The sequence below is a fragment of the Orussus abietinus genome, unplaced genomic scaffold, assembly GCF_000612105.2.
Source record: "Orussus abietinus isolate OABI.00-Male unplaced genomic scaffold, Oabi_2.0 scaffold321, whole genome shotgun sequence".
NCBI classification, from domain to species: domain Eukaryota; kingdom Metazoa; phylum Arthropoda; class Insecta; order Hymenoptera; family Orussidae; genus Orussus; species Orussus abietinus.
The window spans coordinates 46788-63754 of NW_019394473.1; the positions used below are offsets into that span (position 1 = coordinate 46788).

The 16967-nt window shown below is 46.2% G+C and overlaps 3 protein-coding genes across 4 annotated transcripts; 1 reads left to right on the forward strand and 2 right to left on the reverse strand.

Annotated features, from left to right (window-relative positions):
* Positions 1-49: 49 nt before the first annotated feature.
* Positions 50-6571, reverse strand: LOC105702912 (splicing factor 1). Of its 2 annotated transcripts, none has more exons than XM_012430871.1 (9): positions 6530-6571; positions 5560-5712; positions 5032-5107; positions 3168-3320; positions 2836-2942; positions 2584-2750; positions 2356-2514; positions 1990-2261; positions 50-1729 (listed from the first exon to the last, which is right to left on the reverse strand). In XM_012430871.1, exons 2-9 carry the CDS (start codon positions 5612-5614, stop codon positions 1177-1179), a joined length of 1542 nt encoding a protein of 513 aa, XP_012286294.1. In that variant the 5' UTR covers positions 5615-5712; positions 6530-6571; the 3' UTR covers positions 50-1176. The 2 variants fall into 2 exon arrangements, with proteins under 2 accessions (XP_012286294.1, XP_012286293.1); XM_012430870.1 differs by lacking the exon at positions 6530-6571 and adding an exon at positions 5973-6277.
* Positions 6572-7597: 1026 nt separating this feature from the next.
* LOC105702916 lies at positions 7598-10208 on the reverse strand. Its single transcript, XM_012430874.1, has 5 exons — positions 10043-10208; positions 9706-9895; positions 9469-9609; positions 9180-9362; positions 7598-9058 (listed from the first exon to the last, which is right to left on the reverse strand). Exons 2-5 carry the CDS (start codon positions 9871-9873, stop codon positions 8042-8044), a joined length of 1509 nt encoding a protein of 502 aa, XP_012286297.1. The 5' UTR covers positions 9874-9895; positions 10043-10208; the 3' UTR covers positions 7598-8041.
* Positions 10209-12263: 2055 nt separating this feature from the next.
* LOC105702914 (protein mothers against dpp) lies at positions 12264-15973 on the forward strand. Its single transcript, XM_012430872.2, has 2 exons — positions 12264-13762; positions 13840-15973. The coding sequence occupies exons 1-2, from the start codon at positions 12516-12518 to the stop codon at positions 13997-13999; spliced, it is 1407 nt and encodes a 468-aa protein (XP_012286295.1). The 5' UTR covers positions 12264-12515; the 3' UTR covers positions 14000-15973.
* Positions 15974-16967: the final 994 nt, after the last annotated feature.

Below are 16967 nucleotides of genomic sequence, written 5' to 3' on the forward strand. Positions count from 1 at the left end.
TTGCGAAGCATGTATTGTCGGAGGGTGGAAGGCGAGGTCTACGAAGGACTGACTTTACCATTGTCTTTATTTGTGTCATAACATATGCGTTACAGGACATATTAATAGTAGTAACTATTAATAATAATATTAATAATCCCTGCAGACATAATTTCGTGTAACTTAAGCCTAGTATAGACAAAATGTAATCCACAATTTCTTTTTTTTTTTCCATGTTCAAGTACTGGCTAAACGATAGTCGGTACAAATCATCGCCTCGAGTCTCTAAGCGGTACTTTTTATAAATTAAACGTCACGAGAAGAACTTCGTTATTACGCCGCTCCGATGTCGCCATTTTTATCCTTTCTTTTTTTTCCCTGTTATATCGCGTTACAATCGTCCCCCGATATGGAATCTCGGCTCTGAGTACTGTTCGATTGCCTAATTACGTCGATGCTACATTCTGAGCGGACATCGGAGGATATTCCAGGGGATGAGGACAAGTCGCGGCCAAGAAAGAACGACTGATTTCCTCCAAACTGCGACGATACGACTCGAGGTATCCGACGCCATTTTGAAAAACGCGTTTACAGCAACATGATCGACGCGACTCTACACAAACCTGGCTCGATAATTTCCCCGGAAGTGACCGAAATTCTGTACAAATCGAGACGACGCGGTCCTCAGCCCCTGCGCGTGGAATCTCATTCTAAGTCGAAGTTGTACTATAATAAGAACGCGCACGTTCCGTGCCCGATTGATTGAAACACCCGGAAAAATGTCCGCGAAAGCAGGCGAGGCCCTCGCCCTAACGGAGGCGCAATTACCCCTCAAAAAATCGATCGCTGCCCATCGAAACGAAACGTGTCGTCATCACGTTTCCGCATTGTCCACAATTCCGCTCGTCATCGACCCGGTAGAGAAATACTCAGCGAGGAGGGAAACAACACACCAAACGGCTAGATACCGCAGAGGTGGGACAAATGAGTCATGAGAAAATCCTCTTCCATTCCTCCATCATTAATAATACGGTAATTCCTCGTCTTTGAGGACCTACCAGCCTCCATCTCCGCGGTATCCACCAGGTTGCCGTGCGTAAGAGACTCCTTCAAGTACGGGCCATTATGTATTCCCGGAATTAAAGGTAATCCCCGGGTCAATCTCCCGGTTTTCCGTGACGAGGAGGGCTAGTCGCACTAACTGGTCGGCGGGGGTGGAGGCGGAGGCTGCGCCAGGAGGGTAGGCAGGGTGTTCAGGTCGATCCCGGGTGGAGCAGGAGCTTGTTGCTGAGGAGGCGGTGGAACGGGGGCAGCCGGAGGCCAGGCGGCCATCTGCTGTGGCTGCCACCCTGGGAAACCAGGAGGTGGAGCGGTTCCGGGCGGAGGTGGGCGCATAGGCTGCTGGCCTTGCTGCCAGGGCGGGATGCCCATCCCGGGCGGCGGAATCTGGGTGGGCGGCATTTGTCCCGGTGGAGGAGGTTGACCGTTGCCCGCCATCCAGGGCATCAGCGGGGGGATGTTCGGCTGACCCGTGGAACCAGGAGGCGGCGGGGGCGGCTGCATCACGCCGGGTGGAGGTGGCATGCTCACCGGAGGCTGCCACTGCATGTTCATGCCGTTCATGTTGTTCACCTCGCCTTGGCTCCAGGGTGGAGGCGCCATGCCCGGCAGCGGCATCATGGGACCGCCCTGCATCATCTGCGGGGGCGGATGCGCTGGGGCCGCCATCAGGGCCCGCGGAGCTTGTTGCCTGAAAAGCGAGGGTGGTTTTGGAATAAAATATCCTAACATGCTGTTCAATGACACTGTTCGCAGTATACGTAGATCGAACAGAGTGAACGGAATGACTGAGATGCATGCTGTAATATTTTGTCGGAAGTGCGAATACACCTCGACGCGTTCATAATGGTCACCGGTGACACGCGATACGTGTTTTAATGAAACAGAATTTAGATGGCATGAACGGATAATTTGTAAAAATTCACGCGACATCCAGGGTGTTATTAGTACCTATCGAACAATCCCGGATAATTGGGATTGGGTTGCCTCGGTTGGCCACCCTTAGACCTGTCCGGTGGGGGCCCTTCTCCCAGTTCAGCCATCAGGGACATGTACTCCTCGTCGATCTTCGCTTTGTCACCTCCTGGACCACCTGGACCCATGCCCGCTGCTGCCGGACCACCTTGGCCGGGTCTCTTGGACCTGCAGTCTCGCGCAATGTGCCCGGCTCCTCCACAACTCGAGCACACGATATTATTCGTCACGTTCGGCTTGTCTGGACACTGCAAGAGGGCGCGGAGGTCGAGGGTTAATTATAAATTCCACCACGTCGGCTTTAGAACCTTGATGTCTAATTCACGAATTAAAACCACGAACCAGCCAGGACTTGTGGTCGGATGCTCCGCAGTTGGTGCAACGCGGCCCGTCGTTCTCTCTCAGAGTTCCGTTTAACAATGCCAATTCGCGCAATTGATTGCGACGCAAGTCGTTCTGGCCCTCCGGCACTTCGACGCCTTGTCTGATGATCTCATGGATCTGGAAGAAAGAATATTTTAATCCGGAATATAATTTAATATAGCTTATCGACTAAACTATTAGACTCACTCTTTCTACTGCCTTTTTCACAGCATCCAGATTATTCGCCGTGATGTAGGCATGAAGAGGCTCGTCTTCGCCTGGCAATGGTTGGCCGTCCTTCCTACCGACTTTTCCCTCCTTCACGGAGCCCTTTCCGCGGATTATGATCTTCGCGCCGGTTTCTTTCTCCATGGCTGAAATGTGAGCGTCACCGATGACTGTCGAACTCCTGCGATTTTTCGGCAAATGGACTGTTCTCGTGAGTAAATCCTTACTTACATTTCAAGGTGTTACCGCGAGGTCCGATGAGGAGGCCAACGAAATTAATATCCGGGTGTTCCTCTTGCGGAATCATTACCTTATCGTGCACTCGGATGATCGGTGGTCTGGGAATCGAATTAATCGGACGAGTTTGAGTCGTTTTCTTGAAATACTCGAGTGAAACTTTTCTATCTCCTCTGATATTAGATTAAGTTAACCGACCAGGGTATGCAGAGATGCAGTTTCTCTTTCATTTGTATGACTTAATATATATATATATTTTTTTTTCCGCATCCCTTGGTCGTTAATTATTAAAATAACAAGCGATAAAGATATTGTGCGTGACTAACTTGTAATCCGGTGGTGGTTTGAATTCGGGATTGATTTTCAAAATCTTCTGTATCAGATTATGACGCTCTTCCTCCAGCTTACGTCTCGTTCGGTATTCTCGAGTGTTCAACCGTTTACCATCGCTACTATAAATCGGCTCAGGGGATGGCGATCTGTAAAACAAAAAAACAGGCAAGTGTCATGACACACTGCCTGGACAAAGATGGTACTAGCGTACAAGCAACCTGATCCTAGCGTGACAACATTCTTTTCAGTGCAAATTGCTGACTAATGATGGGACAAAAAAAAAAGAGTTGCAATTCGTGAAGAGAGCTTTTCAGTTGGACTTGAGTGTAAATAGTTCATCGCTAGCCACAAAATGTGTTACTCTATCCTAACTTTTCGTTATATGTGGGCCATATTGGAAAGGAATTACATTCCGATAAAATCTTAATTATAATTGTATCGTACACCCTTTCTCAACGATGTCGATTTCAGTGAAAGTGAATAATTGGCAACATAAAAGATTTACTATATATAGATGTACACTGCATGGAACGCTGTTTTTAGATAATATCGATAAGCTACGGAGTAGATAAATTACTTTTGTGAAATAAAATTTCAGAAGCACGGTTCGTCGAATCGGTCTGGTAATTAATTAAACGAGTTCGCTTTCCAACATTGCCTACACGTAAAAAATAAGTAAAAAACACTGCTGTGAAACATAGCATAGCTATATGTTCATTAAACTATCGTAGGCAACCACTTGAAGACTGCACGTTTGTGCACGGCAGATATGGGTATGATGGCAGCTGCTACGATAAAAATCCTGTGATTATTAGGAAATAACAGATTTTTTTGATTAGTCAGAGATATGCTTGTGTACAACACTAAAAGGAAGAACAAAGATACAGAACAATGGGTCCGGCTAAAGTTCAACATGTTAAACCTATTGGAATAAATCAATCGATTAAGAGATTATTGTGAATTGGTTCAAGTTGTACCTGAAAGTAACGTTAGTTCAATCGGTACATTAGGTACATTACTGCATTTGGGTTACGATTAGTTATTTCATTTCTTTCCCTGTAATCTATCCGTCAAACTTTCAATTAGTGACGAAGATGCGCTGTTTTATGCTAACAATATATTTGTCTATCGATGCATAGCTATCAGTTTCTCTGTGTCTACCATTGATTATTTTACATGCCGTGCAAATCACGGCAGCCTAATTGTATAAGGATCGACAGAGGTGACCCGAACTAAATAGAGGAAAAAAGAAGGGAATAAGAATCGTATCGTTTTGTCTTTCACAAGACGTCCACGATTTTAGTAATAATTTGGGCTGCACGTTGCTTTAGGTCACCTCAGACTTATCCTGTGTATACATAAAAAAAGTTCCTAGAGATAAGAAAGTGGGCTAAAAAGCCCTCTATTAGTTAAACACTGCTACTCGTTGCCATATTAACCATATTTTTCGTTACAGTCATCGTTCTCCCAATGCCGCTCTCAGTTGCAGAATTGTTTTCTATAGTACCAGAAATATCAGAAAATCTTATGCTTATAGTTTTCCTGTATTGCTTTCTGTGATCGTTTTTCCTTACGGTAAAAGTGAACTCTATAGTTACCTCTCGAACGATTCTCAGGTAGCAGTGTTTAATACGAACGAATTAGTAAAAGAAATTGATTAGGGCAAACCAATATTATCATAATTCATCTTCTGTGTTGCGGAGAGGCTTGGGTCAAGCCCCGACTTTTCGAATCCACTAATACAGGTAGTGCCATTTACAAATCTTAAGGCCCCTGCACTTGGAGCTGCTGTATGGTCAGTAGGTAGATATTGTAGGTACGTAATGGTCATTTTCGGTATGTAAGTTTCTTTCAAACCTTTCCTCAGGGTTAAGTGGGATTCCAAGGTCCCCAGTGCGTAGTTTCCTGCTGATTTCCTCGATTTGTAGTTGAACTGTAAACCAACGGGTTAGAGGGGGCAGAAACCCCAACAGTTAGACAGTGTTGATTTGCTACAAAAGTATACATGTTTAAATGTATTTTGCATTATAGTATGTCAGATTATCTTGAGATTCAAAGCCTCGAATTGACTCTTGTCAAAAGCAAAGGTACTTCGTGACTTTTAACGTACTCGGAGGGTTTGAAAGTTTTGAGAATCTCGAGTGGACGTAAAATACATTTACAATACCGCTCGGAAAAAAAAAAGGTTACTCTTACCTTCTGCCAAATATGAATTTCAAACGATAACCTCATACTTACGTCCTTACAGATATTAACAAAACGATTTACATCTTAATAAATTGTGCACAGAAAAGAAACTCATAAATTATTATCCATTTTAAAGTAATCGCTCTTCGAGTAAATACTGCTTATGATCTAAGGCGAGGAATTTGTGGCGCAACTTACACAGGTACGCCTTCTCCTGTTCAGGAGTTAGGTTGGTCGGTAACACAGTGGGCATCCCCGGAATGAAAGTTTTGTCATGCTCGCTACCTCCCCATCTGGTCTTCCGTCTCTTCCTGCGCTCCTCTTTAGACTCTTTATCCTGCTTGCCCTCGTCTGAAACGCATGACAATTATGATACGATTTTCAATGCTTTCGGTTGACGTTACCTCCGTAGAAATGTTTGAAAATGAAAGGCCGAATTAATGCATACATAAAAATCATTTACATTACCATACATTCGTGCGAAGCCGATATGTAATCGAGTAATGCTTATAAAATTATCTGTTGGGAATATAGGCGGGCAAAAAATCGATTCGCGATATTTTCGGAAAGCCTTGAAAGTTAGCGGACGAAGGGTCGAGAAATTCACTCACTTTCTGCTTCGCGCTTTCTGCCTTGCGCCGTGGCGGAAGAATTCGCGTTGCCCGTCGTTCCATTAGCAATAGCCGCGGAGACGGCGGCGGCCGCCGCCGCCGCCGCTGCGGCGGCTGCATTTGCCGACACGGCGTTCTGCGCGTTTTGCAAATAACTCGGATTTAACAGAGACGTGAAATTTCGCGATTGATTCATTCTAGAGCCGCGCGGGTGCAGCCTCTATCACGAAAAGTTTCGCAACGTCCCTGGAAAAACTCGATGCACTTCCAAAATGGCGACTCTGCGACCGTCGTGGACAGTGTTGCCACCTCGTCGAGCCGACGCACAACAGAGATAATTTGGGAGATTGCTCACGGAAAGGATTGTGAGATCGCATCCTGTGCTGCCCTCTGGTTTCGTACGTTAGCTTTCACCGTTTTTTGCCCCCAAGGGTGGCGCAACGAATTTCTGATAGGAGCTCGCGCACTCACGATGGCGGTACCATCTACCAGTCGCTGTTGGCGGCTCACGTACTCGTGATGGTAATACCATGCAGCAGTTGACGGCGATGGCTTACCTACGCTTACCAACACTGCTCGCTTTTGATGGTAAGGGAAGAACACTCGTGACGCTCCATTTGAATTTATCTACTTATCTACCACTATTAAGTACATTGTTGCCTCGAAGTCGACGTGATGCGGAGCTTTGGGGCACGCGTCGGTGTCGCGAACGGAACCCTCATACAGCGAATCTGTGTGAGTGCGATCGCTCCTAGAAATGTTACCGCGTCCCAACCAGCCAAGCGCCAAGCTACAGGTTGAGACGTTGAGTATGTGTGCGTTCGGCGCTACACTTGACGAGTATGCGTGAGAGTCGAATGCTGCGAAAAATCTTCAAATTAACGCTAGTAGGAAAATGTAAAAATCATACGCGAAATGACTCGGCTTATATCCGCAGTTAGGTAAGCCTCGGGAGGATTTTTCGCAGCATTCGACTCTCACGCATACTCGTCAAGTGTAGCGCCGAACGCACACATACTCAACGTCTGGACCCGTAGCTTGGCGCTTGGCTGGTTGGGACGCGCGAAGATTTCTAGGAGCTATCGCACTCACGCAGATTCGCTGCACAAGAGGTCCGTACGCGATACCGACGCGTGCCCCAAAGCTCCGCATCACGTCGACTTCGTGGCAACAATGTACTTAATAGTAGTAGATCAGTAGATAAAGTCAAATGGAGCGTCACGAGTGTTCTTCCCTTACCATCAAAAGCGAGCAGTATCGGTAAGCGTAGGTAAGCTACCACCGTCAACTGCCGCATGGTATTACCATCACGAGTACATGAGCCGCCAACAGCGACTGGTAGATGGTACCGCCATCGTGAGTGCGCGAGCTCCTATCAGAATTTCGTTGCGCCACCCTTGGGGGCAAAAAACGATGAAAGCTAACGTACGAAACCAGAGGGCAGCACAGGATTCAATCGCACGATCCTGCCCGTGAGCAATCTCCCAACTCATCTCTGCGCACAAATGGACGTCCCTTGCGATGTTGCCAGATCCCTCAACGAAAGTCGTGGTAAGTGAAAACGAACCTGAAAATGACGTGAGAATAAAACGGTTTCAGGTGTTCACGGCAATATAAGTGTAATCTTTGTCATAAAGAATTTTATTACAACATTGTAAACTTTTATATTATATAAAATTGTAGCTTAATAATAACATCTCAATAATTAATCTTTCATTATGGAACTGCATGGGAGCGAACTTGAACATATGTCAAATAAGAACCATCATTAAGTGGACACCCGTTACTTAGAAAAATATATGTGAAGTACCTGCAACTAGCTACGTTAATTGATGTCATTGTGGAATTGAAACACGATTCGCAGAAGAAGAATACGATTACAGTGATCTTTTGGGGCCTGAAATGATAGTGTTCCTCTTTTTTAAGTTTACCTCCTAGATCTATACGGCTTTGATCCATGACGACCGATTAAAAACTAAAACTTATATTAATGTATTCATAAAATAAGGTATAATGGAACGTAACACTTTCTTTGCGGATTCTGGCTCAACAGGATAGGATCCAAAATCTCACTTGCACTTACGATCGTTGTGATAATCATCGTCGTCATCCAGTCGGTTGCAATCTTTCTCGTCATCGTTATCGGGAAACTCACTATCAATATTTGGTCGCGTTTTCTTTTTACCATCTGCCGAGATGTATTTTGAACCATTGACCGCCTCGCGAGGTCGTTCGGTCAAGCCACCTGGCAGATGATCGTTAGGTCGAAAGAAAGCCATCGAAAAGCCTCGGCCTCTGGGGACTTTTGGTATCGCCCCAGTTTTTTTGGCCATGTCAGCAAATTGTGCGGCGCATCTTGGATTACGGTCGGCACTTGACGTACTCGCGTTTACTTCGTCTGCACTAACTCCGTTTTCTTTGGTTGTCTCACTTTTGGAAGCGGTGAGCTTCTTGTACTTTGCTATTCGGCTTTCCAGGTTGGCTCTTCTTTGGGCATAATAATCTTCCAGTTCGCTTAGCGAGGCCATCTCTAAATTGATCTCGGTAAGCAGTTGGCCGGGATCGACTGTAGAACCTTCGGCGTTTGATGCTCCACTGCTTTCTGCATTTGAATAATCGGAGTCGGGTTTACTATTGACTTTGCCACTGGCTTCTTCCAAGGACTGTTTGTCTGAATCTGAAGGAGAAGCTTTGGCAAAATTGTCCGATTCAGAAGTCCGTGAGTTTGCGTGTCTTGCGTTTAGAGGGTAGCCAGAGTTAATCTGCGGCCCATTTTGTGTCGGGCTTTGTTGCTCCTCTTCTTCTTTATGCGACTTATTGCCAGTTTCAGCATTTCTCTCACGATAATCTGAAATAACGTCAGCATCAGACTCGGCCAACTCGTGACCATTAGTTGTGATAGCTGGAATCGGCTGAACTACAGTTACATTTTCCAGAGGCTCTGTATTTTCTTGATCACGCTGACCATTGTTACTAATCATAAGCTTGCTAATATCCAAGTGTAGAGGTTCGTGAATCGACAATTGCCCCATCCTGGTTTGCAGATTTGCTGGCAGAGAATGCGGGAGACGAAGCGGCGTATCCTCCTAGAATTATTAAAAGTAGTCAACAGTTATGTGTATACGAAATTCCTCAATATATGGATGATTTAGTCAACTACCCCATTCTAATGTCACCTTTTGTACTAGATAGGAAAACAACAATTACCTCAACCAATTGCTGTTCTCGTCGAGGAGGAGGTAATCCTTGATCTTGAAACACTCGTAGACGTTCTCGCTCCTTTTTTTTGAAACTTTTCTTTTCGGATTTTGAAGCAACGGACAACGAGCGAAGGACGTTTCTTTCAGCAGCTGCCGCTTCGGCATCATATGTTGACCTTGGAGGTGGTTCCTAAGCAACATCTATTTCAATCATTTCAGGCCATCACGAGCAATTTGGGTCGAATATGCAAAAGTTTATTTTATATATTTATTAACACGTTCATGAAATTATTAACCTGATCCCAATCTTCACTGGAAGGAGGAAGAACTATGTTTTGTACTTCCTCGACAGGAACTATTGATATTTGATTTTGATGCCCAACGGGACACAAATGCTCTACCACGCTTCCGGCACTGTCGCATACAGAGAGATGATACTGCAAGAAAGCTCCATGAGTTTATATTTCTAAATATTTTAATGAAAAGGATTTAGTTAAAATCAACAATCGATATTCATTTGTTTTTACTCATACCTTATATTCTACCTGATTTATAATATGCGTTGCATTGTAGGGACAATTGACTTTTGGGAGCCCGAGATGATTCTTCCTACATTTCACAAGGTGAACCTGCATTCTGCTCTTACGGATACGATGGACCGGATCGTAAGGGCAAGTAATTATTGGATCTGGTTCAGCCATGCTGCTTATCAATGTAAAGTCTCTATAAGAAATACAAGATCCAAAATCAAATACAAGAAAAGTAAACGTGAGGTCAAACAAACGGTTAAATCAAATCGGCGCAAGTAGATCAAACTCTAGATTTATCGGTTCAAGAACATTAACAGAATTTCTTAATAGTATCGTTTACCAGATGATCGAGGAACAGCAAGTTGCTAAAGCTTCAAGTCTGATGCGGTTTCTCTCAACACGCGGTTCGTTAAAACGTAAACAGTCTTTGTCTCTCGAAAGCAACTCACAAAGTCCAGAAAGCTTTCTGGCGCTTCCGAGAAATCCAACTACCGGCGATACGAAATTTGAGATATGGTACGATCGTGAATTCAGATACATTACTAAATACTACGTCACGAGTTTTGCCCTCGATGTAAATGACGTGAATACAAGTCTTTATGTTTCCGTCCGTCCTACTCCCGTTTACGTCGGATAGAAGCACGCTAATCGCATAAACTCGTTTACACCGTAATTTAATGAAATAGAAACCGGATATACGAATTTCGGATATAATTTGCTGGAGTGGTATACTACTTCTAATGCGAGAACCAGTAGAAACACGACGACTTCGTTTAATTTTGTGAACATCGGAAGGTGAGATTTTATCTTAATTAAATTCTACTTCACAGCTAGTTCGCGGATCGGTGTCATCCCATAAGGATGGTACCGATCCCCCAGGTCCCGCCACGAGGAGGCCGCTGCCTGGTTCCGTTGAGTTCCCGGCGTCCCAGGAACTCACAGAACCAGGATTTCATAACCCATACAGCACACCACTCGCATACCATACGCATCCGTCCATACAACACACCACTCGCATACCATACTCATCCGTCCATACAACGCTCGCCGCAGAGTACAGGGTAAGTCGCCGAGTACATTGCCAGTTAGCATAGAATTAAGGATATAATTTGCCGGAAGGGCATACTACTTCTAACGCGAACAATCCAGCAGCTTCCACCGTCACCGACGACTAACCCAGCTCGGCTGTCGGCCCGCGAATACGAGTTTCAGTCGACGGGCTTGTCCCGGCTTACAGCAGGCAGAGCCCCCGCGGGATGCCGCCAGAGCGAAACAACGTATCGCGCAACCAACAACCTGAGCCAGGTAGCCTTGCACGCCGTAGCTTAGCTACGACGTACTAGGTGCCGACGGAAGCTGCCGGATACACTAAAGGTACGGCATCGCCGTACCTGCAAAAATCTACTTCGGTTAACAAATGCAAATCCGAAATTACTAGCTGCATGAAAATGTACCCGACAACGTCTTGTCCGCAATTTACATTAACGCACGCACGCAATGAGTGCTTCCACTTTTAACTACGTTAAACTACTATCATACAAAAAAAAAAAGCAAGCTAAGTGGAACCACTCGCGCAGCTATTTGCGGACCGGTGGTTTCCAACTATCGTTGGAAACCACCAATCCCCCAGGCTCACCACGTGGAGGTTGCTGCGCACCGAAGCCCTTTACAAACGTAATAAATTAAGTTACATATAGTAGTAAAGGGAATGGGAAGGAGGGGGATGACTCCATAAGGCCCGGTTTCACAACTCGAGTTAACCGGAGTTTAATTGTTTAACGGAAGGTTTAAACAAGGGTTAAACCAGTTAAACTTCAGTTAACTCGTTAACGGGAGTTTAATTGTTTAACGGTAGGTTTAAACCGAGGTTAAACCAGTTAAACTTCAGTTAACTCGGAGGGGGGGGACTGGACCTTAATAGTGCTCAACATACATACAGGTGTGTGGATGTATGTGAGAGCAATGGTGGATGCACATAGACCGATGTTTACACTTCGGAAGATCCAAGGGTAATGACGCTCTGAGCGCAAGCTCGGCCTTATATAGGGACCCTCACCTCAGCATGCGCATGCGCAGTTCCTTTTCACACCTCAATATATTCAAATTTTTGAGTTTCTTTATAAAAACGGAATTTTATGGTTATCAAGCCCTTTCTTACAGTCTTTATACTCACGTTTTGAAATTTCAAACGATTAAGTACACCTAGTTTTGAGAAAAATTTCGTTAACACCTGACCTCTCGGTTGCCTCTTGCATGTCATCTTAACGGAAAATCCGTAATTTTAAGATGATGCAATGTGAGTACAAGGGTGCCTTTTTCAAGTATCTGCGGTCAGGTGTTGGTCGAGAGAAGGGACGATACAGTAATTGCGGACTCCGGATTATCATAAAATTCTAATCCCCACCACCTGTTAAGAAGCAAATTAAAATCGCCCTATTAGGCTCCCTTCCCGTATCATTCTCGGGACGAGGATGTTTCGATCGATGTTGCGTAGTGCGATGCAAGGTTACCCGTATTCCTCGCAAGAGGACAGCACCGAAGCTCAGTCCCTCAGAGTCGCCCGCGAATAACCTCTCAAATCATCTCTGTTATTTACCGTGAAGGCAGCATCGCACCCTAGGGCTGTCGCGTTTGGTTTGGTGTCGCAACTCAAGCGTACTTGGACGCACGAGGAGCGTCGGCATTATCGAGTGTCCTCGCGATCTCTGCGGCGTTATCGGGACGCCCAGGGTAACGTCCGAGCGCGAGAGCCCGGCTCGGCTCGGTCGGAGAACGGCGAGTGCCGATCGTCCAAGCGAAAGGAACTCGGCAAAATGGACGACGACGAAGGGTCCTCCGGCTCGGGGCCCATGTCGTCCCTGAACAGCCTCTTCTCGTTCACGAGTCCCGCGGTGAAGAAGCTGCTCGGCTGGAAACAGGGCGACGAGGAAGAGAAGTGGGCGGAGAAGGCGGTGGACTCGCTGGTGAAAAAGCTGAAAAAACGAAAAGGTGCCATCGAGGAGCTCGAGCGAGCCCTCAGCTGTCCAGGTACCCCCAGCAAGTGCGTTACTATTCCCAGGAGCCTGGACGGAAGGTTACAGGTGTCTCATCGGAAGGGTCTACCCCATGTCATCTACTGTCGCGTCTGGAGGTGGCCGGACTTGCAGTCCCACCATGAGTTGAAGCCCCTGGAATTGTGTCAGTACCCCTTCTCGGCGAAGCAGAAGGAGGTGTGCATCAATCCCTACCACTACAAGAGGGTGGAAAGTCCAGTGCTGCCGCCGGTCCTCGTCCCCCGTAAGTCAGAGTACCCACCTGGACACTCGTTGCTGCCGTTCCATCAGCTACCCGAGCCCACGATGCCCCACAATGTGTCTTACTCCTCAAGTGGCTTCAACGCCAGTTCCGGCGGAGGTGTCATTCCGACGTCTCCGGTATCTTCCGTGGGCTCCGTTCCAAGCCCTGGAAGCACGACGTCTCCAAATCCACAGAGCCCGTACGGGACTAACGGACTGCCCGAAACGCCTCCACCTGCATATTCTCCACCAGAGGACGTCTCTCAACACGGTCAGTCTCCGGCACCGGATTCTGCTGCTATGGATACCAGCCGCTCAGCCGAGGTTGCTCCAGTATGCTATCAAGAACCTCCCTATTGGGCTTCGATCGCATACTATGAACTGAACTGTAGAGTGGGGGAGGTTTTTCATTGCCAGTCCCACTCGGTTATTGTGGACGGCTTCACGAATCCCAGCAATAATTCAGACAGATTCTGCCTCGGCCAGTTGTCAAATGTCAATCGTAATTCCACGATTGAGAACACCAGGAGGCACATTGGGAAGGGGGTGCATCTTTACTATGTCGGAGGGGAGGTTTACGCGGAGTGCTTGTCCGATTCGGCTATTTTCGTACAATCCAGAAACTGTAATCATCATCATGGGTTTCATCCGAGCACAGTTTGTAAAATTCCACCGGGATGTTCTCTGAAGATCTTCAACAATCAGGAGTTTGCTGAGCTGCTCTCACAGAGCGTAAATCATGGATTCGAAGCAGTATACGAGCTTACCAAGATGTGCACTATCAGGTAATGGAAAGACTAAATATTAAATTTATGTAGAGAATCAGAGGTTATATATATTAATTTTGTCTTTGTATGTTCAGAATGTCGTTTGTGAAAGGCTGGGGTGCAGAGTACCATCGACAGGATGTGACGTCGACGCCTTGCTGGATCGAAGCTCACCTGCACGGTCCGCTTCAGTGGTTGGACAAGGTTTTGACGCAAATGGGCTCACCTCATAATGCTATCAGTTCGGTGTCTTAAGTCATTCTCAGCATGCAGGCCTTATTTTGACGAGGCTGGTGATCCGATTAAAAGACTCAAAGAAAACTCGGAAGTCACGTTTCGACTTTCCGGCTTGGATAGTGCAAAGATTGGATGGCTTCGCTGGTGGACGCAGCCATCGGTCACTTTTGTTCCACCTGTGGAACACAAAGATGGTGTTGGAGTTCTGGAGTGGAATAAGACAAGATGAAAAGAAGAATGCCTTAATAATACAATCCGTTCCAGTAGACTCTGGTACCAGATTGCGTCCAGACTTTTGCCAGGTTCGACTCGTCGAAGAAGGCAGTGGGTTCGTGTACATAGGTGACAGACCGTAGGCAGATATAAACCCTCGAGCAAAGTAATTGACCTACAGGATCTGTCGAATCCGGGTAGACGTGCTAATAGGGCGAAATGAAACGGACCATAGACCACTTCGAGTGCTTTGAAGTACTGGCTCGGTCCCCTCTGCCGAGTGACTCCAGAAGGGAATCGAAACCCAATTGTGACTATACAGTGCAACTCCCTTACTAATTGCATCGTTTCTCTTTTGCAATATAATTCACTTGGCCGAAGACTTAAAAAATAATTATACTTAACGGAATATTAAAGGCTTGTCAGATTTTAAATAATGACGTTTGCCAGTTGGAGGTGGAAAACGCGTTGCAACGGAGTTGTGCTGTACTGCACTGGTGCGCCCTTATCAGACCCGCCGATGCTGGACTTTCTCGGTTACTATTAACGTATCGATACGTTTATTATTGACGATTTCCTTGTTAAATACCGGCCAATCGCGAGGCAGGAAGTTCAACCAAAAAATGAGTGCAACGTGCGCGATGTTATCGCTCCCCCTCGGACGGTCGGACGAAGGTTACTCGACGTAACTCTCGACGGACGGAATCGATTAAGCGCGGGGCATTAATGTCGGCTATGGCTTGTATGTACTTGTGTGTACTTCGACTTGTAATGAGCGAGCGTGCGATCCATCTGCTGGCGAAAATTATTGCGCAGATGTAGATGTGTAACTGGGTGGTCCATGGAACGGTTTCCGAGTGCCTCGGAAACCGTTCGTAAACGATACTCGGAGGCGACACGGAATTCCCTCTTTTATCACAAACAAAACGCGTTAAACAAAATTAGGGGTACTTCCACGATGTCATCCTTCAAGTTTGAATCCGGAAGAGCGACTTTTATCGCTATGGCTCCTCGAATTATGACATGAAAAGGGAATAGTTCTGACAGAAGTTCTGGTATCGTTTATAGTGGACGTTGCACGTATGTTGACTAGGGAATGTAATTAAAACCGGTCTGAATGGAAAACGGGAAAGCATGGGAAAGAAGATAAAAACGTTTACTCGACCGCTCCACGATGTGCCTGACAATAATGGACGAGGAAGTACCGATGGTAGAGGAAAAGCGAAGGAAAGAGAAATATGAAAATGGTACAAATTATATTAATTTCCCACGATAGTTATTTTTGTATGTTTTCCTAAGGCTCGTATGGGCGGACAGGAGGGCAGGCGATTAAACACTTTTTACCTTCTCCCGGGGTACGGTTTTTCATTCGAATCAGGTGCAGTTAGCCTTTAGGTATATTTTCGTGCGACCGTCTACTGGAAATTGGTCCTAATGGATAACGGACCTTTCGGTGGAATCTATTTTCTACGAGTAAATCGGTATCTCGACTCCTTGGAAGGAAGTGTCACGCGTATATGTAGATATTAAAGGAAACTTAACTGTTAATTTTGCGACGTAATGCTCATTTCAAGTTGGGATTAGTGTAATGCTTTATTTGATAGGTACCCCCCCTTACTTTTATATTGTAATTACTGTTCGTAACGGTCTTGTCGTCGTAGAGAGGTACGCGTTGACGGGAGTTAACGATTTCTCAAATGTCGCCTTTCGAACTGTGGTATGTATAGTATAAAAGAAATGTGATTTGAATTGCTTGTAAAATATACAAGTTGGGATTAGCGTAATGCTTCATTTTATTGCTACCCTTTTGTATCTCAATTACTATTCGTAGTATGGTTTCGTCATCGGTAGGTACGTGGAGTTTTACAGTTTCTCAAGTGTCGCCCTTCGAGCCGTAGGGTGTACAGTGTTAACCACTTCTGTACGGCGCTCACCGGCCGGCGGGTTCATATCACGGCCGTCGACTAAAGTCGACGCTCGGCTGTGCGCCTTCACATGGCCGTCGACTAAAGTCGACGCTCGGCTGTGCGCCTTCACATCATGGCCGTCGACTAAAGTCGACGCTCGGCTGCGCGCCTTCATATCACGGCCGTCGACTAAAGTCGACGCTCGGCTGGGTACGTTCATCTGTGGCTGTCGACTATAGTCGACGCTCGTACCGAAGTGGTTAAACGAATGTGAATTCGAATCGCTTGTTAAGTATTTCACTCGATGTATGTAACGGAAAGGGTCCGAGCTTGCGGGGCGCAATATATTAATCCGAGCGAAATAAACGGGAGAAGCTCGCAGTGCCTCGATTCCTCGCTATAAGTCGAGTCGACCGGACACTCCCACCCTTCCCTGCGTCCCCTCCAGCTCTATATACACTATGGTCCGATGCCTCGAACCGAGGGAATAGAGTTATTGCGAATATTGTGCTTCTATGGCTGTGGTAGAGGCGATGGACGCGGTCTCGAAGAGGCGTAAACTGGTAAGTTACGTCGACTCGGGCGACAGGTGATCTATGGGGCAACTATTGACTCTTTTATAGATCGCCGGTCATATTTTATTGTTTACACCTTGGCGATCGCACCGTTAACTTTCGATCTGACGAATTACGTGTTAAATTGAATACGTCCTCTAGGAAACCTCGTGAGCAGTCTCGCGGAAATCGGTGGAAATGATCTCCTTCGAGTTTGCCAGGAAACTCGGTAGAGCCTCGCGCCAAATACGTTTAAAAAATGTACAGGTGACATTCGGCATGTCGTAAGTCGCACGAAAGTTCGAAGGAGTT